General features: G+C 54.1%; 1 protein-coding gene across 3 annotated transcripts in view; it reads right to left on the reverse strand.

Annotated features, from left to right (window-relative positions):
• Positions 1-26,842, reverse strand: part of dyrk1b (dual-specificity tyrosine-(Y)-phosphorylation regulated kinase 1B) — a 118,718-nt gene that overhangs the window by 18,885 nt on the left and 72,991 nt on the right. For all 3 annotated transcript variants that reach the window (XM_086004097.1, XM_086004098.1, XM_086004096.1), the window contains exons 3-8: positions 23,579-23,698; positions 16,613-16,801; positions 15,401-15,548; positions 13,715-14,001; positions 13,366-13,512; positions 102-242 (exon numbers count right to left, since the gene is read on the reverse strand). In XM_086004097.1, coding sequence (XP_085860223.1) covers positions 102-242; positions 13,366-13,512; positions 13,715-14,001; positions 15,401-15,548; positions 16,613-16,801; positions 23,579-23,698 — 1,032 coding nt within the window. The remainder of the gene's footprint in view (positions 1-101; positions 243-13,365; positions 13,513-13,714; positions 14,002-15,400; positions 15,549-16,612; positions 16,802-23,578; positions 23,699-26,842) is intronic.

Below are 26,842 nucleotides of genomic sequence, written 5' to 3' on the forward strand. Positions count from 1 at the left end.
TGCAGCATTGCTGGCAATACCTGCGGGCGGAGAGCTGCCCCAGCACACCAACCCCGCAGCTGCGTTCACGGTGGAGAAGGGCCACACGACCCTGGACATACCTTCTTCATGTCCTTCACTTTCTTGATGGCCCACAGTCCGTCCGACACCTTCTCAAAGTACTTGCGGGCTTTCGGTGCCTGCTCCAGCATGTGACTGGGGGGGATCCCGACAACCTCCACGATCTTATTCATCTGATCCACCTGAACAACAAACCGACAGGCTCCAGTCACAATCAGCTGGACAAGGCAACAAAAAAACTGGGCAGCAGCAAACAGTGCAAGTCCAGAACAGGGCGGTCGCTGTATAACACTGGGATACAGTACTGGTGGGTACAGGTCTGTCACTGTATAACACTGGGGTACAGTACTGGTGGGTACAGGTCTGTCACTGTATAACACTGGGGTACAGTACTGGTGGGTACAGGTCTGTGACTGTATAACACTGGGGTACAGTACTGGGGGGTACAGGTCTGTCACTGTATAACACTGGGGTACAGTACTGGTGGGTACAGGTCTGTCACTATAACACTGGGGTACAGTACTGGTGGGTACAGGTCTGTCACTGTATAACACTGGGGTACAGTACTGGTGGGTACAGGTCTGTGACTGTATAACACTGGGGTACAGTACTGGTCGGTGCAGGTCTGTCACTGTATAACACTGGGGTACAGTACTGGTGTGTACAGGTCTGTCACTGTATAACACTGGGGTACAGTACTGGTCGGTGCAGGTCTGTCACTGTATAACACTGGGGTACAGTACTGGTGGGTACAGGTCTGTCACTGTATAACACTGGGGTACAGTACTGGTGGGTACAGGTCTGTCACTGTATAACACTGGGGTACAGCACTGGTGGGTACAGGTCTGTCACTGTATAACACTGGGGTACAGCACTGGTGGGTACAGGTCTGTCACTGTATAACACGGGTACAGTACTGGTGGGTACAGGTCTGTCACTGTATAACACTGGGGTACAGTACAGGTGGGTACAGGTCTGTCACTGTATAACACTGGGGTACAGTACAGGTGGGTACAGGTCTGTCACTGTATAACACTGGGGTACAGCACTGGTGGGTACAGGTCTGTCACTGTGTAACACTGGGGTACAGTACTGGTGGGTACAGGTCTGTCACTGTATAACACTGGGGTACAGTACTGGTCGGTGCAGGTCTGTCACTGTATAACACTGGGGTACAGTACAGGTGGGTACAGGTCTGTCACTGTATAACACTGGGGTACAGTACTGGTGGGTACAGGTCTGTCACTGTATAACACGGGTACAGTACTGGTGGGTACAGGTCTGTCACTGTATAACACTGGGGTACAGTACAGGTGGGTACAGGTCTGTCACTGTATAACACTGGGGTACAGTACAGGTGGGTACAGGTCTGTCACTGTAACACTGGGGTACAGCACTGGTGGGTACAGGTCTGTCACTGTATAACACTGGGATACAGTACTGGTGGGGACAGGTCTGTCACTGTATAACACTGGGGTACAGTACTGGTGGGTACAGGTCTGTCACTGTATAACACTGGGGTACAGTACTGGTGGGTACAGGTCTGTCACTGTATAACACTGGGGTACAGTACAGGTGGGTACAGGTCTGTCACTGTATAACACTGGGGTACAGTACTGGTGGGTACAGGTCTGTCCCTGTATAACACTGGGGTACAGTACTGGTGGGTACAGGTCTGTCACTGTATAACACTGGGGTACAGTACTGGTGGGTACAGGTCTGTCACTGTATAACACTGGGGTACAGTACTGGTGGGTACAGGTCTGTCACTGTATAACACTGGGGTACAGTACTGGTGGGTACAGGTCTGTCACTGTATAACACTGGGGTACAGTACTGGTGGGTACAGGTCTGTCACTGTATAACACTGGGGTACAGTACTGGTGGGTACAGGCCTGTCACTGTATAACACTGGGGTACAGTACTGGTGGGTACAGGTCTGTCACTGTATAACACTGGGGTACAGTACTGGTGGGTACAGGTCTGTTACTGTATAACACTGGGGTACAGTACTGGTGGGTACAGGTCTGTCACTGTATAACACTGGGGTACAGTACTGGCGGGTACAGGTCTGTCACTGTATAACACTGGGGTACAGTACTGGTGGGTACAGGTCTGTCACTGTATAACACTGGGGTACAGCACTGGTGGGTACAGGTCTGTCACTGTATAACACTGGGGTACAGTACTGGTGGGTACAGGTCTGTCACTGTATAACACTGGGGTACAGTACTGGTGGGTACAGGTCTGTCACTGTATAACACTGGGGTACAGTACTGGTGGGTACAGGTCTGTCACTGTATAACACGGGTACAGTACTGGTGGGTACAGGTCTGTCACTATATAACACTGGGGTACAGTACTGGTGGGTACAGGTCTGTCACTGTATAACACTGGGGTACAGCACTGGTGGGTACAGGTCTGTCACTGTATAACACTGGGGTACAGTACTGGTGGGTACAGGTCTGTCACTGTATAACACTGGGGTACAGCACTGGTGGGTACAGGTCTGTCACTGTATAACACTGGGGTACAGCACTGGTGGGTACAGGTCTGTCACTGTATAACTCTGGGGTACAGTACTGGTGGGTACAGGTCTGTCACTGTACAACACTGGGGTACAGTACTGGTGGGTACAGGTCTCTCACTGTATAACTCTGGGGTACAGTACTGGTGGGTACAGGTCTGTCACTGTATAACACTGGGGTACAGCACTGGTGGGTACAGGTCTGTCACTGTATAACACTGGGGTACAGCACTGGTGGGTACAGGTCTGTCACTGTAACACTGGGGTACAGTACTGGTGGGTACAGGTCTGTCACTGTATAACACTGGGGTACAGTACTGGTGGGTACAGGTCTCCCACTGTATAACACTGGGGTACAGTACTGGTGTGTACAGGTCTGTCACTGTATAACACTGGGGTACAGTACTGGTGTGTACAGGTCTGTCACTGTATAACACTGGGGTACAGTACTGGTGGGTACAGGTCTGTCCCTGTATAACACTGGGGTACAGTACTGGTGGGTACAGGTCTGTCCCTGTATAACACTGGGGTACAGTACTGGTGGGGACAGGTCTGTCACTGTATAACACTGGGGTACAGTACTGGTGGGTACAGGTCTGTCACTGTATAACACTGGGGTACAGTACTGGTGGGTACAGGTCTGTCACTGTATAACACTGCGGTACAGTACTGGTGGGTACAGGTCTGTCACTATAACACTGGGGTACAGTACTGGTGGGTACAGGTCTGTCACTGTATAACACTGGGGTACAGTACTGGTGAGTACATGTCTGTCACTGTATAACACTGGGGTACAGCACTGGTGGGGACAGGTCTGTCACTGTATAACACTGGGGTACAGTACTGGTGGGGACAGGTCTGTCACTAACACTGGGGTACAGTACTGGTGGGTACAGGTCTGTCACTAACACTGGGGTACAGTACTGGTGGGTACAGGTCTGTCACTGTATAACACTGGGGTACAGTACTGGTGAGTACATGTCTGTCACTGTATAACACTGGGGTACAGTACTGGTCTGTCAGTGTATAACACTGGGGTACAGTACTGGTGGGTACAGGTCTGTCACTGTATAACACTGGGGTACAGTACTGGTGGGTACAGGTCTGTCACTGTATAACACTGGGGTACAGTACTGGTGGGTACAGGTCTGTCACTGTATAACACTGGGGTACAGTACTGGTGTGTACAGGTCTGTCACTGTATAACACTGGGGTACAGCACTGGTGGGTACAGGTCTGTCACTGTATAACACTGGGGTACAGTACTGGTGGGTACAGGTCTGTCACTGTATAACACTGGGGTACAGTACTGGTGGGTACAGGTCTGTCACTGTATAACACTGGGGTACAGTACTGGTGGGTACAGGTCTGTCACTGTATAACACTGGGGTACAGTACTGGTGGGTACAGGTCTGTCACTGTATAACACTGGGGTACAGCACTGGTGGGTACAGGTCTGTCACTGTATAACACTGGGGTACAGCACTGGTGGGTACAGGTCTGTCACTGTATAACACTGGGGTACAGTACTGGTGGGTACAGGTCTGTCACTGTATAACGCTGGGGTACAGTACTGGTGGGTACAGGTCTGTCACTGTATAACACTGGGGTACAGTACTGGTGGGTACAGGTCTGTCACTGTATAACACTGGGGTACAGTACTGGTGGGTACAGGTCTGTCACTGTATAACACTGGGGTACAGTACTGGTGGGTACAGGTCTGTCACTGTATAACACTGGGGTACAGTACTGGTGGGTACAGGTCTGTCACTGTATAACACTGGGGTACAGTACTGGGGGGTACAGGCCTGTCACTGTATAACACTGGGGTACAGTACTGGTGGGTACAGGTCTGTCACTGTATAACACTGGGGTACAGCACTGGTGGGTACAGGTCTGTCCCTGTACAACACTGGGGTACAGTACTGGTGGGTACAGGTCTGTCACTGTATAACACTGGGGTACAGTACTGGTGGGTACAGGTCTGTCACTGTATAACACTGGGGTACAGTACTGGTGGGTACAGGTCTGTCACTGTATAACACTGGGGTACAGCACTGGTGGGTACAGGTCTGTCACTGTATAACACTGGGGTACAGTACTGGTGGGTACAGGTCTGTCACTATAACACTGGGGTACAGTAATGGTGGGTACAAGTCTGTCACTGTAGAACACTGGGGTACAGTATTGGTGGGTACAGGTCTGTCACTGTATAACACGGGTACAGTACTGGTGGGTACAGGTCTGTCACTGTATAACACTGGGGTACAGTACTGGTGGGTACAGGTCTGTCACTGTATAACACTGGGGTACAGTACTGGTGGGTACAGGTCTGTCACTGTATAACACTGGGGTACAGTACTGGTGGGTACAAGTCTGTCACTATAACACTGGGGTACAGTACTGGTGGGTACAGGTCTGTCACTGTATAACACTGGGGTACAGTACTGGTGGGTACAGGTCTGTCACTGTATAACACTGGGGTACAGTACTGGTGGGTACAGGTCTGTCACTGTATAACACTGGGGTACAGTACTGGTGGGTACAGGTCTGTCACTGTATAACACTGGGGTACAGTACTGGTGGGTACAAGTCTGTCACTATAACACTGGGGTACAGTACTGGTGGGTACAAGTCTGTCACTATAACACTGGGGTACAGTACTGGTGGGTACAGGTCTGTCACTGTATAACACTGGGGTACAGTACTGGTGGGTACAAGTCTGTCACTATAACACTGGGGTACAGTACTGGTGGGTACAAGTCTGTCACTGTATAACACTGGGGTACAGTACTGGTGGGTACAGGTCTGTCACTGTATAACACTTGGGTACAGTACTGGTGGGTACAAGTCTGTCACTATAACACTGGGGTACAGTACTGGTGGGTACAGGTCTGTCACTGTATAACACTGGGGTACAGTACTGGTGGGTACAGGTCTGTCACTATAACACTGGGGTACAGTACTGGTGGGTACAGGTCTGTCACTGTATAACACTGGGGTACAGTACTGGTGGGTACAGCTCTGTCGCTGTATAACACTGGGGTACAGTACTGGTGGGTACAGGTCTGTCACTGTATAACACTGGGGTACAGTACTGGTGGGTTCAGGTCTGTCACTGTATAACACTGGGGTACAGTACTGGTGGGTACAAGTCTGTCACTATAACACTGGGGTACAGTACTGGTGGGTACAGGTCTGTCACTGTATAACACTGGGGTACAGTACTGGTGGGTACAGGTCTGTCAATGTATAACACTGGGGTACAGTACTGGTGGGTACAGGTCTGTCACTGTATAACACTGGGGTACAGTACTGGCGGGTACAGGTCTGTCACTGTATAACACTGGGGTACAGTACTGGTGGGTACAGCTCTGTCGCTGTATAACACTGGGGTACAGTACTGGTGGGTACAGGTCTGTCTCTGTATAACACTGGGGTACAGTACTGGTGGGCACAGGTCTGTCACTATAACACTGGGTACAGTACTGGTGGGTACAGGTCTGTCACTGTATAACACTGGGGTACAGTACTGGTGGGTACAAGTCTGTCAGTGTATAACACTGGGGTACAGTACTGGTGGGTACAGGTCTGTCACTGTATAACACTGGGGTACAGTACTGGTGGGTACAGGTCTGTCACTGTATAACACTGGGGTACAGTACTGGTGGGTACAGGTCTGTCAGTGTATAACACTGGGGTACAGTTACTGGTGGGTACAGGTCTGTCACTGTATAACACTGGGGTACAGTACTGGTGGGTACAGGTCTGTCAGTGTATAACACTGGGGTACAGTACTGGTGGGTACAGGTCTGTCACTGTATAACACTGGGGTACAGTACTGGTGGGTACAGGTCTGTCACTGTATAACACTGGGGTACAGTACTGGTGGGTACAGGTCTGTCACTGTATAACACTGGGGTACAGTACTGGTGGGTACAGGTCTGTCACTGTATAACACTGGGGTACGGTACTGGTGGGTACAGGTCTGTCACTGTATAACACTGGGGCACAGTACTGGTGGGTACAGGTCTGTCACTGTATAACACTGGGGTACAGTACTGGTGGGTACAGGTCTGTCACTGTATAACACTGGGGTACAGTACTGGTGGGTACAGGTCTGTCACTGTATAACACTGGGGTACAGTACTGGTGGGTACAGGTCTGTCACTGTAAAGCACTGGGGTACAGTACTGGTGGGTACAGGTCTGTCACTGTATAACACTGGGGTACAGTACTGGTGGGTACAGGTCTGTCACTGTATAACACTGGGGTACAGCACTGGTGGGTACAGGTCTGTCACTGTATAACACTGGGGTACAGTACTGGTGGGTACAGGTCTGTCACTGTATAACACTGGGGTACAGTACTGGTGGGTACAGGTCTGTCACTGTATAACACTGGGGTACAGTACTGGTGGGTACAGGTCTGTCACTGTATAACACTGGGGTACAGTACTGGTGGGTACAGGTCTGTCACTGTGTAACACTGGGGTACAGTACTGGTGGGTACAGGTCTGTCACTGTATAACACTGGGGCACAGTACTGGTGGGTACAGCTCTGTCACTGTATAACACTGGGGTACAGCACTGGTGGGTACAGGTCTGTCACTGTATAACACTGGGGTACAGTACTGGTGGGTACAGGTCTGTCACTGTATAACACTCGGGTACAGCACTGGTGGGTACAGGTCTGTCACTGTATAACACTGGGGTACAGTACTGGTGGGTACGGGTCTGTCACTGTATAACACTGGGGTACAGCACTGGTGGGTACAGGTCTGTCACTGTATAACACTGGGGTACAGTACTGGTGGGTACGGGTCTGTCACTGTATAACACTGGGGTACAGTACTGGTGGGTACAGGTCTGTCACTGTATAACACTGGGGTACAGTACTGGTGGGTACAGGTCTGTCACTGTATAACACTGGGGTACAGTACTGGTGGGTACAGGTCTGTCACTGTATAACACTGGGGTACAGTACTGGTGGGTACAGGTCTGTCACTGTATAACACTGGGGTACAGTACTGGTGGGTACAGGTCTGTCACTGTATAACACTGGGGTACAGCACTGGTGGGTACAGGTCTGTCACTGTACAACACTGGGGTACAGTACTGGTGGGTACAGGTCTGTCACTGTATAACACTGGGGTACAGCACTGGGGGTACAGGTCTGTCACTGTATAACACTGGGGTACAGTACTGGTGGGTACAGGTCTGTCACTGTATAACACTGGGGTACAGTACTGGTGGGTACAGGTCTGTCACTGTATAACACTGGTGTACAGTACTGGTGAGTACAGGTCTGTCACTGTACAACACTGGGGTACAGTACTGGTGGGTACAGGTCTGTCACTGTATAACACTGGGGTACAGTACTGGTGAGTACAGGTCTGTCACTGTATAACACTGGGGTACAGCACTGGTGGGTACAGGTCTGTCACTGTATAACACTGGGGTACAGTACTGGTGGGTACAGGTCTGTCACTGTATAACACTGGGGTACAGTACTGGTGGGTACAGGTCTGTCACTGTATAACACTGGGGTACAGCACTGGTGGGTACAGGTCTGTCACTGTATAACACTGGGGTACAGTACTGGTGAGTACAGGTCTGTCACTGTATAACACTGGGGTACAGTACTGGTGAGTACAGGTCTGTCACTAGCACTGGGGTACAGCACTGGTGGGTACAGGTCTGTCACTGTATAACACTGGGGTACAGTACTGGTGGGTACAGGTCTGTCACTGTATAACACTGGGGTACAGTACTGGTGGGTACAGGTCTGTCACTGTATAACACTGGGGTACAGTACTGGTGAGTACAGGTCTGTCACTGTATAACACTGGGGTACAGTACTGGTGGGTACAGGTCTGTCACTGTATAACACTGGGGTACAGTACTGGTGAGTACAGGTCTGTCACTGTATAACACTGGGGTACAGCACTGGTGGGTACAGGTCTGTCACTGTATAACACTGGGGTACAGTACTGGTGGGTACAGGTCTGTCACTGTATAACACTGGGGTACAGTACTGGTGGGTACAGGTCTGTCACTGTGTAACACTGGGGTACAGCACTGGTGGGTACAGGTCTGTCACTGTATAACACTGGGGTACAGTACTGGTGGGTACAGGTCTGTCACTAACACTGGGGTACAGTACTGGTGGGTACAGGTCTGTCCCTGTATAACACTGGGGTACAGTACTGGTGGGTACAGGTCTGTCACTGTATAACACTGGGGTACAGCACTGGTGGGTACAGGTCTGTCACTGTATAACACTGGGGTACAGCACTGGTGGGTACAGGTCTGTCACTAGCACTGGGGTACAGCACTGGTGGGTACAGGTCTGTCATTGTATAACACTGGGGTACAGTACTGGTGGGTACAGGTCTGTCACTGTATAACACTGGGGTACAGTACTGGTGGGTACAGGTCTGTCACTGTATAACACTGGTGTACAGTACTGGTGAGTACAGCTCTGTCACTGTATAACACTGGGGTACAGTACTGGTGGGTACAGGTCTGTCACTGTATAACACTGGGGTACAGTACTGGTGGGTACCGGTCTGTCACTGTATAACACTGGGGTACAGTACTAGTGGGTACAGGTCTGTCACTGTATAACACTGGGGTACAGTACTGGTGGGTACAGGTCTGTCAATGTATAACACTGGGGTACAGTACTGGTGGGTACAGGTCTGTCACTGTATAACACTGGGGTACAGTACTGGTGGGTACAGGTCTGTCACTGTATAACACTGGGGTACAGTACTGATGGGTACAGCTCTGTCGCTGTATAACACTGGGGTACAGTACTGGTGGGTACAGGTCTGTCACTGTATAACACTGGGGTACAGTACTGGTGGGTACAGGTCTGTCACTGTATAACACTGGGGTACAGTACTGGTGGGTACAGGTCTGTCACTGTATAACACTGGGGTACAGTACTGGTGAGTACAGGTCTGTCACTGTATAACACTGGGGTACAGTACTGGTGGGTACAGGTCTGTCACTGTATAACACTGGGGTACAGTACTGGTGAGTACAGGTCTGTCACTGTATAACACTGGGGTACAGCACTGGTGGGTACAGGTCTGTCACTGTATAACACTGGGGTACAGTACTGGTGGGTACAGGTCTGTCACTGTATAACACTGGGGTACAGTACTGGTGGGTACAGGTCTGTCACTGTGTAACACTGGGGTACAGCACTGGTGGGTACAGGTCTGTCACTGTATAACACTGGGGTACAGTACTGGTGGGTACAGGTCTGTCACTAACACTGGGGTACAGTACTGGTGGGTACAGGTCTGTCGCTGTATAACACTGGGGTACAGCACTGGTGGGTACAGGTCTGTCACTGTATAACACTGGGGTACAGCACTGGTGGGTACAGGTCTGTCACTAGCACTGGGGTACAGCACTGGTGGGTACAGGTCTGTCACTGTATAACACTGGGGTACAGTACTGGTGGGTACAGGTCTGTCACTGTATAACACTGGGGTACAGTACTGGTGGGTACAGGTCTGTCACTGTATAACACTGGTGTACAGTACTGGTGAGTACAGGTCTGTCACTGTATAACACTGGGGTACAGTACTGGTGGGTACAGGTCTGTCACTGTATAACACTGGGGTACAGTACTAGTGGGTACAGGTCTGTCACTGTATAACACTGGGGTACAGTACTGGTGGGTACAGGTCTGTCAATGTATAACACTGGGGTACAGTACTGGTGGGTACAGGTCTGTCACTGTATAACACTGGGGTACAGTACTGGTGGGTACAGGTCTGTCACTGTATAACACTGGGGTACAGTACTGGTGGGTACAGCTCTGTCACTATAACACTGGGGTACAGTACTGGTGGGTACAGGTCTGTCACTGTATAACACTGGGGTACAGTACTGGTGGGTACAGGTCTGTCAATGTATAACACTGGGGTACAGTACTGGTGGGTACAGGTCTGTCACTGTATAACACTGGGGTACAGTACTGGTGGGTACAGGTCTGTCACTGTATAACACTGGGGTACAGTACTGGTGGGTACAGCTCTGTCGCTGTATAACACTGGGGTACAGTACTGGTGGGTACAGGTCTGTCTCTGTATAACACTGGGGTACAGTACTGGTGGGCACAGGTCTGTCACTATAACACTGGGGTACAGTACTGGTGGGTACAGGTCTGTCACTGTATAACACTGGGGTACAGTACTGGTGGGTACAAGTCTGTCAGTGTATAACACTGGGGTACAGTACTGGTGGGTACAGGTCTGTCACTGTATAACACTGGGGTACAGTACTGGTGGGTACAGGTCTGTCACTATAACACTGGGGTACAGTACTGGTGGGTACAGGTCTGTCACTGTATAACACTGGGGTACAGTACTGGTGGGTACAGGTCTGTCACTGTATAACACTGGGGTACAGTACTGGTGGGTACAGGTCTGTCAGTGTATAACACTGGGGTACAGTACTGGTGGGTACAGGTCTGTCACTGTATAACACTGGGGTACAGTACTGGTGGGTACAGGTCTGTCAGTGTATAACACTGGGGTACAGTACTGGTGGGTACAGGTCTGTCACTGTATAACACTGGGGTACAGTACTGGTGGGTACAGGTCTGTCACTGTATAACACTGGGGTACAGTACTGGTGGGTACAGGTCTGTCACTGTATAACACTGGGGTACAGTACTGGTGTGTACAGGTCTGTCACTGTATAACACTGGGGTACAGCACTGGTGGGTACAGGTCTGTCACTGTATAACACTGGGGTACAGTACTGGTGGGTACAGGTCTGTCACTGTATAACACTGGGGTACAGTACTGGTGGGTACAGGTCTGTCACTGTATAACACTGGGGTACAGTACTGGTGGGTACAGGTCTGTCACTGTATAACACTGGGGTACAGTACTGGTGGGTACAGGTCTGTCACTGTATAACACTGGGGTACAGCACTGGTGGGTACAGGTCTGTCACTGTATAACACTGGGGTACAGCACTGGTGGGTACAGGTCTGTCACTGTATAACACTGGGGTACAGTACTGGTGGGTACAGGTCTGTCACTGTATAACGCTGGGGTACAGTACTGGTGGGTACAGGTCTGTCACTGTATAACACTGGGGTACAGTACTGGTGGGTACAGGTCTGTCACTGTATAACACTGGGGTACAGTACTGGTGGGTACAGGTCTGTCACTGTATAACACTGGGGTACAGTACTGGTGGGTACAGGTCTGTCACTGTATAACACTGGGGTACAGTACTGGTGGGTACAGGTCTGTCACTGTATAACACTGGGGTACAGCACTGGTGGGTACAGGTCTGTCACTGTATAACACTGGGGTGCAGTACTGGTGGGTACAGGTCTGTCACTGTATAACACTGGGGTACAGCACTGGTGGGTACAGGTCTGTCACTGTATAACACTGGGGTACAGCACTGGTGGGTACAGGTCTGTCACTGTATAACACTGGGGTACAGCACTGGTGGGTACAGGTCTGTCACTGTATAACACTGGGGTACAGCACTGGTGGGTACAGGTCTGTCACTGTATAACACTGGGGTACAGTACTGGTGGGTACAGGTCTGTCACTGTATAACACTGGGGTACAGCACTGGTGGGTACAGGTCTGTCACTAGCACTGGGGTACAGCACTGGTGGGTACAGGTCTGTCACTGTATAACACTGGGGTACAGTACTGGTGGGTACAGGTCTGTCACTGTATAACACTGGGGTACAGCACTGGTGGGTACAGGTCTGTCACTGTATAACACTGGGGTACAGTACTGGTGGGTACAGGTCTGTCACTGTATAACACTGGGGTACAGTACTGGTGAGTACAGGTCTGTCACTGTATAACACTGGGGTACAGCACTGGTGGGTACAGGTCTGTCACTGTATAACACTGGGGTACAGTACTGGTGGGTACAGGTCTGTCACTGTATAACACTGGGGTACAGTACTGGTGGGTACAGGTCTGTCACTGTATAACACTGGGGTACAGCACTGGTGGGTACAGGTCTGTCACTGTATAACACTGGGGTACAGTACTGGTGGGTACAGGTCTGTCACTAACACTGGGGTACAGTACTGGTGGGTACAGGTCTGTCCCTGTATAACACTGGGGTACAGTACTGGTGGGTACAGGTCTGTCCCTGTATAACTGGGGTACAGCACTGGTGGGTACAGGTCTGTCACTGTGTAACACTGGGGTACAGTACTGGTGGGTACAGGTCTGTCACTGTGTAACACTGGCGTACAGTACTGGTGGGTACAGGTCTGTCACTAACACTGGGGTACAGTACTGGTGGGTACAGGTGTGTCACTTCCATCCTATATCTCCCCTGGGAGTGTTTGATGGGACAGTGTAGAGGGAGCTTTACTCTATCGAACCCGTGCTGTACCTGCCCTGGGAGTGTTTGATGGGACAGTGTAGAGGGAGCTTTACTCTGTATCTAACCCCGTGCTGTACCTGCCCTGGGAGTGTTTGATGGGACAGTGCAGAGGGAGCTTTACTTTGTATCTAACCCCATGCTGTACCTGCCCTGGGGGTGTTTGATGGGACAGTGTAGAGGGAGCTTTACTCTGTATCTAACCCCGTGCTGTACCTGCCCTGGGAGTGTTTGATGGGACAGTGTAGAGGGAGCTTTACTCTGTATCTAACCCATGCTGTACCTGCCCTGGGAGTGTTTGATGCCCACACAGAGAACAGGAAAGTCTTGTTGCACCAACATTGCTCAGTAATAAAGACAGACAGACCAGTATCTCACCTCATTGGATCCACTGAAAAGCGGCTCTCCCGTGTGCATCTCCACCAGGATGCAGCCCAGCGACCACATGTCAATGGCAAGATCGTAGGGCATGCCAAGCAACACCTCGGGTGAGCGGTAGAAGCGGCTCTGGATGTACTGATAGATCTGTGGGCACAAGGGAAACGCTGCTCAGCAGGCTGCAGTGATAGAACCGACACTCGGGCCGGACGTGAAGGAGCTGTGCAACATCCTTCAGCACAAGATGGGCTGCCGTGCATTTGGGACGTTGCACACTTGCAGAGACAGGCGCGCACACACACACACACACACAGGCAGAGGCGCGCCCCCTCCGAACGAGGGCACTCACCCGTTGCCCCAGCTGACAGGAGCTGCCGAAGTCGACGATCTTGATGGCGCTCCGCTTGGGGTTGCACAGCAGGATGTTCTCGGGCTTGAGGTCGCAGTGGATGATGCTGAGCTCAGGGGTGGCCAGGAAGAGCAGGGCCGTGCACATCTGCTGGGCGAACTTGCGGGTCAGGTTGAGGGAGACCCCGCGGAAGTTGGTGTTGCGAAGCAGGTCGTACAGGTTGTAGGAGAGCAGCTCGAAGACCAGGCAGAGGTGGTTACGGAACATGAAATGGCGCTTCAAGTGAACTGCGTGGCCGGGGGGGGGGAAAGGAGGGTTAAAACAAAGCAAAGAGTTTACATTAAACTGAGCTCTAGGACCTGTACAACATGACTGACAACATAAGAACACAAGAAATAGGAGCAGGAGTCGGCCATTCGGCCCCTCGAGCCTGCTCCGCCATTCAATGAGATCATGGCTGATCTCCGACCTCAACTCCACTTTCCCGCCCGATCCCCATATCCCTCGATTCCCCGAGAGTCCAAAAATCTATCGATCTCAGCCTTGAATATACTCAACGACTGAGCCTCCACAACCCTCTGGGGCAGAGAATTCCAAAGATTCACCTCCCTCTGAGTGAAGAAATTCCTCCTCATCTCAGTCCTAAATGACCAACCCCTTATCCTGAGACTGTGACCCCTGGTTCTAGACTCTCCAGCCAGGGGGAAACAGCCTCTCAGCATCGACCCTGTCAATCCCCCTCAGAATCTTGTATGTTTCAATGAGATCCCCTCTCATTCTTCTAAACTCCAGAGAGTATCGGCCCAATCTACTCAATCTCTCCTCATAGGACATCCCTCTCATCCCAGGAATCAATCTAGTGAACCTTCGTTGCACCGCCTCCAAGGCAAGTATATCCTTCCTCAGATAAGGAGACCAGAACTGTGCCCAGTACTCCAGGTGTGGTCTCACCAAGGCCCTGTACAATTGGAGCAAGACTCCCTTACTCCCGTACTCCAGGTGTGGTCTCACCAAGGCCCTGTATAATTGTAGCAAGACTTCCTTACTCCCGTACTCCAGGTGTGGTCTCACCAAGGCCCTGTCCAATTGTAGCAAGACTTCCTTACTCCAGTACTCCAGGTGTGGTCTCACCAAGGCCCTGTATAATTGTAGCAAGACTTCCTTACTCCAGTACTCCAGGTGTGGTCTCACCGAGGCCCTGTACGATTGCAGCAAGACTTCCTCACTCTTATACTCCAACCCCCTTACAATAAAGGCCACCATGCCACTTGCCTTCCTTTATTGCTTGCTGTACCTGCCTGTTAACTCTGTGTTCTTTGTACGAGGACATCTAAATCTCTCTGAACTCCAACATTTAATAGCTGCTCACCATTTAAAAAATATTGTTTTCCTATTTTTCCTACCAAAGTGAATAACCTCACATTTCCCCACATTATCCTCCATCTGCCACCTTATTGCCCGGTCACGTAACCTGTCGATATCCCTTTGCAGACACTCTGCGTCCTCCTCACAGCTTACTGTCCCTCAATGCTTGGGAATCCTTCAGGAGGTGAGAGGTTAGTGTCTGACCAATCCCCATCAGAGAGAGGTGACCCTTCAGCCCCTCTATCTGGGCCAGAAGACAAGGCAATCTTCTCGCACAATGCTCGATAACCCCCCTCAATCTGTGCCGCCGGCTGCCCTTACCTATGTAATACTTCATCTCGGTGTCGTGTTTGTTCATGAGCTCGAGGAGGCGCAGCTCGATCTGGGCCTGGTTCAGGAAGGCTTTCTTGTTCTTGATGATCTTGACGGCCACCCACTCCTGTTCGTGGTGGTCATAGGCTTTCACCACCTGGGGAACAGACGAGAGGGAAGCGGTGAGCAGCCTGCAAGTGGCCCAGGGTGGCCTTCAGAAACATGGCAGAAACAGACACCGAGGTGGCGAGGGCTGAAAGCACAAGGTCTCGGAAGTAGGGTGGGTGGAGGGGGTTCAGACAGCGAGCCCGAGACAGCAGCCCAGAGATGGTTAAGGGCCTTTTGCCAATGGGGGTGGGCAGCACACAGAAGGCCTGTGCCAGAAGAGTGGAAGGTGCGAACTGGGACACAGGGCTGGAGGAGGGGGCAGAGATAAAGTGCAGCAAGGCCGTGGAGGGATTTGTAACCAAGGACGAGGACTCTTGGCGTCGACGTGTGGGGGAACCAGAAGCAGGGACGGTCGGTGAGCAGGTCAATGTGCGGCGATAGAATGGGAGCTGCAGGCTTTCGGCCCACTTGGGAGTTTGTGCAGAGGGTGGGTGGCACTGAGGGGACAACCAGGAGTAGCCTGGAGAAGTTAGGTTGGGAGGTGACAAAGGCAGAGGTGGATATTGAGGGAACTGAGGGATGTGGGGATGGTGCAGGAAGGTGGAGTTGAGGTAGAAGGTCAGCAGTGACCTTCTTGAATGGCAGAGCAGGCTGGAGGGGCCGAATGGCCGGCTCCTGCTCCTTTGTGATGGGTAGGAGATGATGATTGGAGCTCAGCTCAGGTTCAAACAAGACGGTTTGTCAGCCAGGTTTCACGTTGTGCGGGAAAGTGGTGCGGCCGTGATTCACCAACACCTGAGGGGAGGGGGGGGGGGGGGGGGGCGAGACCCTTCTTTAGGACTGGTTACTTCATGAGTGAGGTTGGACACCTCGCCCCCATGTCCACACATCTGCACTTTCCCGTCACTGGCTAGTAATCAGGAGCAGGAGCCCTGACTGATTGGCCCCCCACCTCGGATCCAGAGGCCAACTGTGGTGTCCCACCTTCTGCCCACCTAACTCAGAGCAGACCAGGGACGGAGGCTTGGACCTGCCGGCTCCGCGGGGGGGGGGGCTCAGTCCCATATCTCAGCGCGCTTGCCGGCTGCGTCGCATCTCGTGACCGCCCGTTACCTGTCCAAACGAGCCCTTCCCGATCAGGGAGTCGATCTCGTATCGGTCCATCCACTTCTCGCCGTTCTTCACGATGTAATCGTAGTTATCGTCGTCGTAGCCCTCGTTGTAAATCTTCCGCTCCTTCTTGGTGCTCGAGTCGTCTGGGGGGACGTGTTGGGCTCGCCGCTTTTTCTTGGCATAGTACACCTGGAACATTGTGGAGAACAGGGGCTTCAATCAGAGCCAGGTAGGACAGGAGAGGAGCAGCGGTTGTAACGCTTAACACAACTGGTGCTTTATTCAGCCATCAACAGCGTTCCCACACTATTTAGAGTCATAGAGTTTTACAGCACAGAAAGAGGCCCTTCGGCCCATCGTGTCTGCGCCGCCCATCCATCCCTGTCCAGTCTAATCCCATTTTCCAGCATTTGGTCCATAGCCTTGTATGCAATGGCATTTCAAGTGCTCATCCAAATGCTTCTTGAATGTTGTGAGGGTTCCTGCCTCTACCACCCTTTCAGGCAGTGAGTTCCACATTCCAACCACCCTCTGGGTGAAAAAGTTCCTCCTCAAATCCCCTCTAAACCTCCTGCCCCTCACCTTGAATCTATGCCCCCTTGTTATTGACCCCCCTACTAAGGGGAAAAGTTCCTCTTTATCCACCCTATCGATGCCCCTCATCATTTTGTACACCTCAATCAGGTCCCCCCTCAGCCTTCTTTGCTCCAAGGAAAACAACCCCAGCCTGTTTAGTCTTTCTTCATAGCTGAGGCGCTCCATCCCAGGTAACATCCTGGGGAATCTTCTCTGCACCCTCTCCAAAGCAATCACATCCTTCCTATAGTGAGGCGACCAGAACTGCACACAGTACTCCAGCTGTGGCCTCACCAGCGTTTTGTACAGCTCCATCATAACCTCCCTGCTCTTATATTCTATGCCTCGGCTAATGAAGGCAAGTATCCCATATGCCTTTTTAACCACCTTATCTACCTGTTCCGCTGCCTTCAGGGATCTATGTACATGCACACCAAGGTCCCTCTGACCCTCTGTACTTCCTAGGGTCCTACCACTCATTGTGTATTCCCTTGCCTTATTTGTCCGTCCAAAATGCATCACCTCGCACTTTTCAGGGTTAAATTCCATTTGCCACTTTTCCGCCCATCTGACCAACCCGTTTATATCGTCCTGTAGCCTGAGGCTTTCCTCCTCGCAATTTACCACCCCACCAATTTTCGTGTCATCTGCGAACTTACTGATCATACCTTTTACATTCTCATCCAAATCATTTATGTAGATCACAAACAACAAGGGACCCAGCACCGATCCCTGAGGTACCCCACTGGACACAGGCTTCCAGTCACAAAAGCAACCTTCGACCATCGCCCTCTGCCTCCTGCCACTCAGCCAGTTTAGGATCCAACGCGCCAAGGCACCCTGGATCCCATGGGCTCTTACCTTCTTGACCAGTCTCCTATGCGGGACTTTGTCAAAAGCTTTACTGAAGTCCATGTAAACCACATCCACAGAATTTCCCTCATCCACCCCCCTAGTCACCCCCTCGAAAAATTCAATCAGATTTGTCAGACATGATTTACCCTTGACAAAGCCATGCTGACTATCCCCGATTAATCCTCGCCTCTCCAAGTGGAGACTAATTTTGTCCCTCAGAATTTTTTCCAATAATTTCCCCACCACAGATGTTAGACTCACTGGCCTGTAATTCCCTGGTTTATCCCTGCTACCCTTCTTGTATAATGGTACTACATTAGCTGTTCTCCAGTCCTCTGGTACATCCCCTGTGGCCAGAGAGGTTCTGAAAATTTGTGTCAGAGCCCCTGCAATCTCCTCCTTTGCCTCCCACAGCAGCCTGGGATACATCTCGTCCGGGCCTGGGGATTTATCCACTTTTTGGCCTGCTAAAACCGCTAGCACCTCCTCCCTCTCGATGCTAATATGTTCAAGTATGTCACAGTCCCCTTGCCCGATTTCTATGTCTGCATCGTCTTTCTCCATAGTGAACACAGATGCAAAAAATTCATTTAAAACCCCGCCTACATCATCTGGCTCTACACACAGATTGCCACTTTGGTCCCTAATGGGCCCTACCCTTTCCCTGGTTATCCTCTTGCCCTTAATATACTTATAAAACATCTTAGGATTTTCCTTTATTTTGCTCGCCTGTGTTATTTCATGGCCCCTCCTCGCCCTCCTAATTTCTTTTTTAAGTATGCCCCTGCACTTTTTATACTCCTCTAGGGCTTCTTCCGTCTTTAGTCTTTTGTAACTGCCAAAAGCCCCCCTTTTATTTCTAATGCATTTTTGTATATCCCTTGTCATCCAAGGTTCCCTTTGCTTGTTGGTCCCACCCTTGACCTTTACAGGAACATGTTGGCGTCGTACTCTCTCTATTTCCCTTCTGAAAGTCTCCCACTGTTTTGATGTGGATTTTCCTATAAGTAGCTGCTCCCAGTCCACTTTGGCCAGATCCTGCCTTATCATATTAAAATCGGCCTTCCCCCAATTTATTCATTCTCTCTCTCTCTCTCTCTATATAGAGCTGACAGTGCTCTGAACTTTCCTCTCTTCTCTAACTCATTCTTTCCCAGCACCTCAAACTGTGCAGCTTCTCCCCTGCCCCCTCTCAGCCTCCCCTCGCTCCTGCAGTTGGCAGGTTTGGCGCCACCCAACTGGCGTTGTCCTCGCTCGTCCTCTTTCTGACTCTGGCCTCTTAGTTCGGTTTCACAATTGAAAGATTCAGCTCAATGCTTAGCGGCAACCGTTTCAAACCCCGCCGCCCGCTGCCCACCCCCCTCACACAGAGTCAAAGACATTTACGGCACGGAAGGAGGCCGTTCAGCCCATCGTAGCTGTGCCGGCCGAGAAAGAGCGATCCAGCCCAATCCCACTTTCCAGCTCTCGGTCCGTAGCCCTGTAGGTTACGGCACTTCAAGGGCATATCCAAGTACTTTTTAAATGTGATGAGGGTTTCTGCCTCGACCACCCTTTCAGGCAGTGAGTTCCAGACCCCCACCACCCTCTGGGTGAAAAAATTCTCAACTCTGCTCTAATCCTTCTACTTTCAATCTCTGCCCCCTGGTTATTGACCCCACTGCTAAGGGAAATAGGTCCTTCCTCTCCACTCTATCTGGGCCCCTCATCATTTTATACACCATCGTCCACTCCCACCAAAGTCGCCCCTACATTCCCACCTGGCCCTCTGCCCCACCCATTGTGGTTCTACACCTGGCGATCGAACCCATGAGGCGAATACTTTTAAATCCCAGTCAGTAAACAGGTGAGGAGAGAGAGAGACGGGAGAAACAATATCAGCAGCAAATCGTTTTATTTCCCCCTCCCAGTTTCCTCTCGCTGGGGTACGGGTTCCAACGGCACCAGTCGCCCACCCAGTACCTCATCCTAGCAGCCATTTGTCACGTGAAAGCCTAGACAGTGGCGGGCAGGCTATTCGACAGTGGGTGAAGCACAGTTAAGCCAGATCCTGTCCCTCACTCAACATCCACCCAAGCATCCCTTTGCAGCAGGGGGCACTGCCTCGTGATGAAGGGGAGTGGGACGAATATTAGCCACACCAAAGAGCCGGCACAGGCACGATGGGCCGAATGGCCTCCTCGTGTGCTGTGCCATTCTACGAAGGGTAGGAACCCTGGATGATTTATCCCCTCCCTAACCCAGGGTCACTGCCGCCATGTTGATCGGCTCCTTACTGCCTTAAATAACTGAGGGCGGAGGGGGATGTAACGCCTGCCCCTGCGATCCCAGTCCAGTGCGGTATAACGGAGGGCGATGTAACGCCTGCCCCTGCGATCCCAGTCCAGCGCGGTATAACGGAGGGCAGAGGGAGATGTAACGCCTGCCCCTGCGATCCCAGTCCAGCGCGGTATAACGGAGGGCGGAGGGGGATGTAACGCCTGCCCCTGCGATCCCAGTCCAGCGCGGTATAACTGAGGGCGGAGGGGGATGTAACGCCTGTCCCTGCAATCCCAGTCCAGCGCGGTATAACTGAGGGCGGAGGGGGATGTAACGCCTGCCCCTGCGATCCCAGTCCAGCGCGGTATAACTGAGGGCGGAGGGGGATGAAACGCCTGCCCCTGCGATCCCAGTCCAGCGCGGTATAACTGAGGGCGGAGGGGGATGTAACGCCTGTCCCTGCGATCCCAGTCCAGCGCGGTATAACTGAGGGCGGAGGGGGATGTAACGCCTGTCCCTGCGATCCCAGTCCAGCGCGGTATAACTGAGGGCGGAGGGGGATGTAACGCCTGCCCCTGCGATCCCAGTCCAGCGCGGTATAACGGAGGGCGGAGGGGGATGTAACGCCTGCCCCTGCGATCCCAGTCCAGCGCGGTATAACTGAGGGCGGAGGGGGATGTAACGCCTGCCCCTGCGATCCCAGTCCAGCGCGGTATAACGGAGGGCGGAGGGGGATGTAACGCCTGCCCCTGCGATCCCAGTCCAGCGCGGTATAACTGAGGGCGGAGGGGGATGTAACGCCTGTCCCTGCAATCCCAGTCCAGCGCGGTATAACTGAGGGCGGAGGGGGATGTAACGCCTGCCCCTGCGATCCCAGTCCAGCGCGGTATAACTGAGGGCGGAGGGGGATGAAACGCCTGCCCCTGCGATCCCAGTCCAGCGCGGTATAACTGAGGGCGGAGGGGGATGTAACGCCTGTCCCTGCGATCCCAGTCCAGCGCGGTATAACTGAGGGCGGAGGGGGATGTAACGCCTGCCCCTGCGATCCCAGTCCAGCGCGGTATAACGGAGGGCGGAGGGGGATGTAACGCCTGCCCCTGCGATCCCAGTCCAGCGCGGTATAACTGAGGGCGGAGGGGGATGTAACGCCTGTCCCTGCGATCCCAGTCCAGCGCGGTATAACTGAGGGCGGAGGGGGATGTAACGCCTGCCCCTGCGATCCCAGTCCAGCGCGGTATAACTGAGGGCGGAGGGGGATGAAACGCCTGCCCCTGCGATCCCAGTCCAGCGCGGTATAACTGAGGGCGGAGGGGGATGTAACGCCTGTCCCTGCGATCCCAGTCCAGCGCGGTATAACTGAGGGCGGAGGGGGATGTAACGCCTGTCCCTGCGATCCCAGTCCAGCGCGGTATAACTGAGGGCGGAGGGGGATGTAACGCCTGCCCCTGCGATCCCAGTCCAGCGCGGTATAACTGAGGGCGGAGGGGGATGTAACGCCTGTCCCTGCGATCCCAGTCCAGCGCGGTATAACTGAGGGCGGAGGGGGATGTAACGCCTGCCCCTGCGATCCCAGTCCAGCGCGGTATAACTGAGGGCGGAGGGGGATGTAACGCCTGTCCCTGCGATCCCAGTCCAGCGCGGTATAACTGAGGGCGGAGGGGGATGTAACGCCTGCCCCTGCGATCCCAGTCCAGCGCGGTATAACTGAGGGCGGAGGGGGATGTAACGCCTGTCCCTGCGATCCCAGTCCAGCGCGGTATAACTGAGGGCGGAGGGGGATGTAACGCCTGTCCCTGCGATCCCAGTCCAGCGCGGTATAACTGAGGGCGGAGGGGGATGTAACGCCTGCCCCTGCGATCCCAGTCCAGCGCGGTATAACTGAGGGCGGAGGGGGATGTAACGCCTGCCCCTGCGATCCCAGTCCAGCGCGGTATAACTGAGGGCGGAGGGGGATGTAACGCCTGCCCCTGCGATCCCAGTCCAGCGCGGTATAACTGAGGGCGGAGGGGGATGTAACGCCTGCCCCTGCGATCCCAGTCCAGCGCGGTATAACTGAGGGCGGAGGGGGATGTAACGCCTGCCCCTGCGATCCCAGTCCAGCGCGGTATAACGGAGGGCGGAGGGGGATGTAACGCCTGCCCCTGCGATCCCAGTCCAGCGCGGTATAACTGAGGGCGGAGGGGGATGTAACGCCTGCCCCTGCGATCCCAGTCCAGCGCGGTATAACTGAGGGCGGAGGGGGATGTAACGCCTGCCCCTGCGATCCCAGTCCAGCGCGGTATAACTGAGGGCGGAGGGGGATGTAATGCCTGCCCCTGCGATCCCAGTCCAGCGCGGTATAACTGAGCGCTGTGGGGGATGTAACGCCTGTCCCTGCGATCCCAGTCCAGCGCGGTATAACTGAGGGCGGAGGGGGATGTAACGCCTGCCCCTGCGATCCCAGTCCAGCGCGGTATAACGGAGGGCGGAGGGGGATGAAACGCCTGCCCCTGCGATCCCAGTCCAGCGCGGTATAACTGAGGGCAGAGGGGGATGTAACGCCTGCCCCTGCGATCCCAGTCCAGCGCGGTATAACTGAGGGCAGAGGGGGATGTAACGCCTGCCCCTGCGATCCCAGTCCAGCGCGGTATAACTGAGCGCTGTGGGGGATGTAACGCCTGCCCCTGCGATCCCAGTCCAGCGCGGTATAACTGAGGGCGGAGGGGGATGTAACGCCTGCCCCTGCGATCCCAGTCCAGCGCGGTATAACGGAGGGCGGAGGGGGATGTAACGCCTGCCCCTGCGATCCCAGTCCAGCGCGGTATAACTGAGCGCTGTGGGGGATGTAACGCCTGCCCCTGCGATCCCAGTCCAGCGCGGTATAACTGAGGGCAGAGGGGGTTTGCCCGCTCCGATCGCGACCAGGGGCGGCAGGTTAAGAACTCTACAACAGCTGGTCTCAGTGCCCGTGGGTTAGGGGAGGGGGAAGGAGCTTGGGTATGAGTCCTGACTGCTATTCAGCAGGCGTGTGGAGGGAAATGCAGCACGTGAGGGTGAGAGCGCGCACCTCGCATATAGATCAGACCGAGGTGACAATATCCCTGCAGTTAAATACCCTGCCATTGCTCAGACAGCAAGAATGGCCACATTGGTGAGGCTTGGGTGGGCCATGGAACTGTACGTACCCCAATGAGAGTCGGCGCTCCCGGGCGGGTGGGGCAGGCTAAGGACCAGGAGACCAAGCATCGCGACTAAAAGGGCCGAGAAGTCAGGAGGGTGATGGCAGTGACTGCTCACCTCGTTGATGTGCTTGTACGTCTTAATCAAATCCACCGACAGCTTCCTCAGGGGCGCCGTGCCAGGCTCACGGAAAGTGAGTGGGATCCTCCTCTGCAAGATCGTCATGTCCGATACCACCTGCAAAGAGAAAGAGCAGAGCTAGGAACGTCCGTGCGCCGCGGGGCTCGAGCTCAAACCCGCTGACAGGCTTCCGAGAGACTGGCAGGGGGGGTGGTGGGTGGAGGGGAGAGGCTTGGTGGGGGGGGCAAACGGGGAGGCTGGGGGGAGCAGGGACGGGGGCGGTGGAGAAGCACACTGGTCTTTATTCTGCTAACTACCAAATTGAAACTAAATTAGATTTTTTTTAAAAAGCTTGTCCTCCTGATTCAGCACAAATGCAAAAAACAGGCACAGGCCAATCCAAATTGAGTGAGTCGAGGTCAGAAAGGACAGTCTGAGGCAACAACAATTGGGGATGTTGCCAAATCCTGAAAGGCTTGTGCCTCTGATCAGGTTTTCAGAAGTATTTTCTCTCTCGACACTTTCACAGCAGTCAAACCGCCCCCCACCGGCCCAGTGTGGCCCTCAGGACCTCCCCTCCGGCCCAGTGTGGCCCTCAGGACCGCCCCCTCCCTCCGGCCCAGTGTGGCCCTCAGGACCTCCCCTCCGGCCCAGTGTGGCCCTCAGGACCGCCCCCTCCCTCCGGCCCAGTGTGGCCCTCAGGACCGCCCCCTCCCTCCGGCCCAGTGTGGCCCTCAGGACCTCCCCTCCGGCCCAGTGTGGCCCTCAGGACCTCCCCTCCGGCCCAGTGTGGCCCTCAGGACCGCCCCCTCCCTCCGGCCCAGTGTGGCCCTCAGGATCCCCCTCCGGCCCAGTGTGGCCCTCAGCACCTCCCCTCCGGCCCAGTGTGGCCCTCAGGACCGCCCCCTCCCTCCGGCCCAGTGTGGCCCTCAGGATCCCCCTCCGGCCCAGTGTGGCCCTCAGCACCTCCCCTCCGGCCCAGTGTGGCCCTCAGGACCGCCCCCTCCCTCCGGCCCAGTGTGGCCCTCAGCACCTCCCCTCCGGCCCAGTGTGGCCCTCAGGACCCCCCCCTCCCCGGCCCAGTGTGGCCCTCAGGACCCCCCCCTCCCCGGCCCAGTGTGGCCCTCAGGACCGCCCCCTCCCTCCGGCCCAGTGTGGCCCTCAGGACCCCCCCCCCACCGGCCCAGTGTGGCCCGCAGGACCGCCCCCTCCCCGGCCCAGTGTGGCCCTCAGGACTGCCCCCCTGGCCCGGTCCAGTGTGGTCCTCAGGACCGCTCCCTCCTGCCCAGGCCCAGTTTGGCCCTCAGGACCGCCCCCTCCCGCCCAGGCCCAGTGTGGCCCTCAGGACCGCCCCCTCCCGCCCAGGGCCAGTGTGGCCCTCAGGACCGCCCCCTCCCCCACCGGCCCAGCGTGCCCCTCAGGATCTCCCCCCTCCCGCCCAGGGCCAGTGTGGCCCTCAGGACCGCCCAGGCCCAGTGTGGCCCTCAGGACCATCCCCACCCCCCTCCGGCCCAGTGTGGCCCTCAAGACCGCCCCCTCCCGCCACACCAGAAGGAAGCTGTGCCGCTTTACGAGCTCTGCCCTCGCGGAGGTTGCGTGACCCGGGGCCAAGGGCGGCTCTGACTGCCGCCAGTGGGGACTCGCGTTCTCAGTTACATCAGCGAGGGTCAGAGTATCGCCGCACGGTCCGGGGGGTGGAGAACTTCACGAGCTGAGAGCAGTTTGCCCGGAGTTTGTGAAGCGCGCGCACACAAAACTGCAGTAAGTTTGGGAGATTGCGAGTGTCACAACAGTCGACCATGAATGCCCTTCGCCACGCTCAGAGGTGATCACTCTGCTCAAACATTGTGTTCACACAACATGGGAACGGGTTAAATTACAGGCCGTCATACCACTGGGTTCCTGCAATCGTTCCCGCCCCAACAGCCAGGATCTGCTCATTTATATCAGATTAACGTCTTTACACATACAATGAGTAATAAAACCGAGATTTCAACTCTTCCTACCATACTTCAGGACAGGTAAAGCCTGTTCGCGACTGATAGACATCTAAACGCACTCTGGGCTGTACAATCGAGACCCTCGGTGATCACCGCACTCGCCAGGGCTCCACACACGCAAGCACCACCTCACAATCATTCAACGCACACACTTGTGATACTTGGGATCAGCACGTACAACAACTCCCATTTATATAGCGCCTTTAACGTAGTAAAACGTCCCAGGGCGCTTCACAGGAGCGGAAATCAGACAAAATGTGACAGCGAGACACATCAGGAGATATTAGGACAGGCGACCAAAAGCTTGGTCAAAGAGGTCGGTTTTAAGGAGCGTCTTAAAGGAGCAGAGAGAAGCGGAGAGGTTTAGGGAGGGAATTCCAGAGCTCGGGGCCCAGGCGGCTGAAGGCACGGCCGCCAATGGTTGAGCGATGGAAACCGGGGGGATGTTCAAGAGGCTGGAATTGGAGGAGCGCGGAGATCTGGGAGGGTTGTAGGGGCTGGAGGAGGTTACAGAGATAGGGAGGGGTGTAGGGGGCTGGAGGGGGTTACAGAGATAGGGAGGGTTGTAGGGGGCTGGAGGAGGTTACAGAGATAGGGAGGGTTGTAGGGGCTGGAGGAGGTTACAGAGATAGGGAGGGTTGTAGGGGCTGGAGGAGGTTCCAGAGATAGGGAGGGTTGTAGGGGCTGGAGGAGGTTACAGAGATAGGGAGGGTTGTAGGGGCTGGAGGAGGTTACAGAGATAGGGGGGGTTGTAGGGGCTGGAGGAGGTTACAGAGATAGGGAGGGTTGTAGGGGCCGGAGGAGGTTACAGAGATAGGGAGTGTTGAAGTGGGCCGGAGGAGGTTACAGAGATAGGGAGGGTTGTAGGGGCTGGAGGAGGTTACAGAGATAGGGAGGGTTGTAGGGGCCGGAGGAGGTTACAGAGATAGGGAGGGTTGTAGGGGGCTGGAGGAGGTTACAGAGATAGGGAGGGTTGTAGGGGCCGGAGGAGGTTACAGAGATAGGGAGGGTAGTAGGGGCCGGAGGAGGTTACAGAGATAGGGAGGGTTGTAGGGGCCGGAGGAGGTTACAGAGATAGGGAGGGTTGTAGGGGGCTGGAGGAGGTTACAGAGATAGGGAGGGTTGTAGGGGCTGGAGGAGGTTACAGAGATAGGGAGGGTTGTAGGGGGCTGGAGGAGGTTAGAGAGATAGGGAGGGTTGTAGGGGCTGGAGGAGGTTACAGAGATCGGGAGGGTTGTAGGGGCTGGAGGAGGTTCCAGAG

This window comes from Somniosus microcephalus, chromosome 12 (genome assembly GCF_052327205.1).
Source record: "Somniosus microcephalus isolate GS21.2 chromosome 12, FLI_Smic_1.0, whole genome shotgun sequence".
Taxonomy (NCBI): Eukaryota; Metazoa; Chordata; class Chondrichthyes; order Squaliformes; family Somniosidae; genus Somniosus; species Somniosus microcephalus.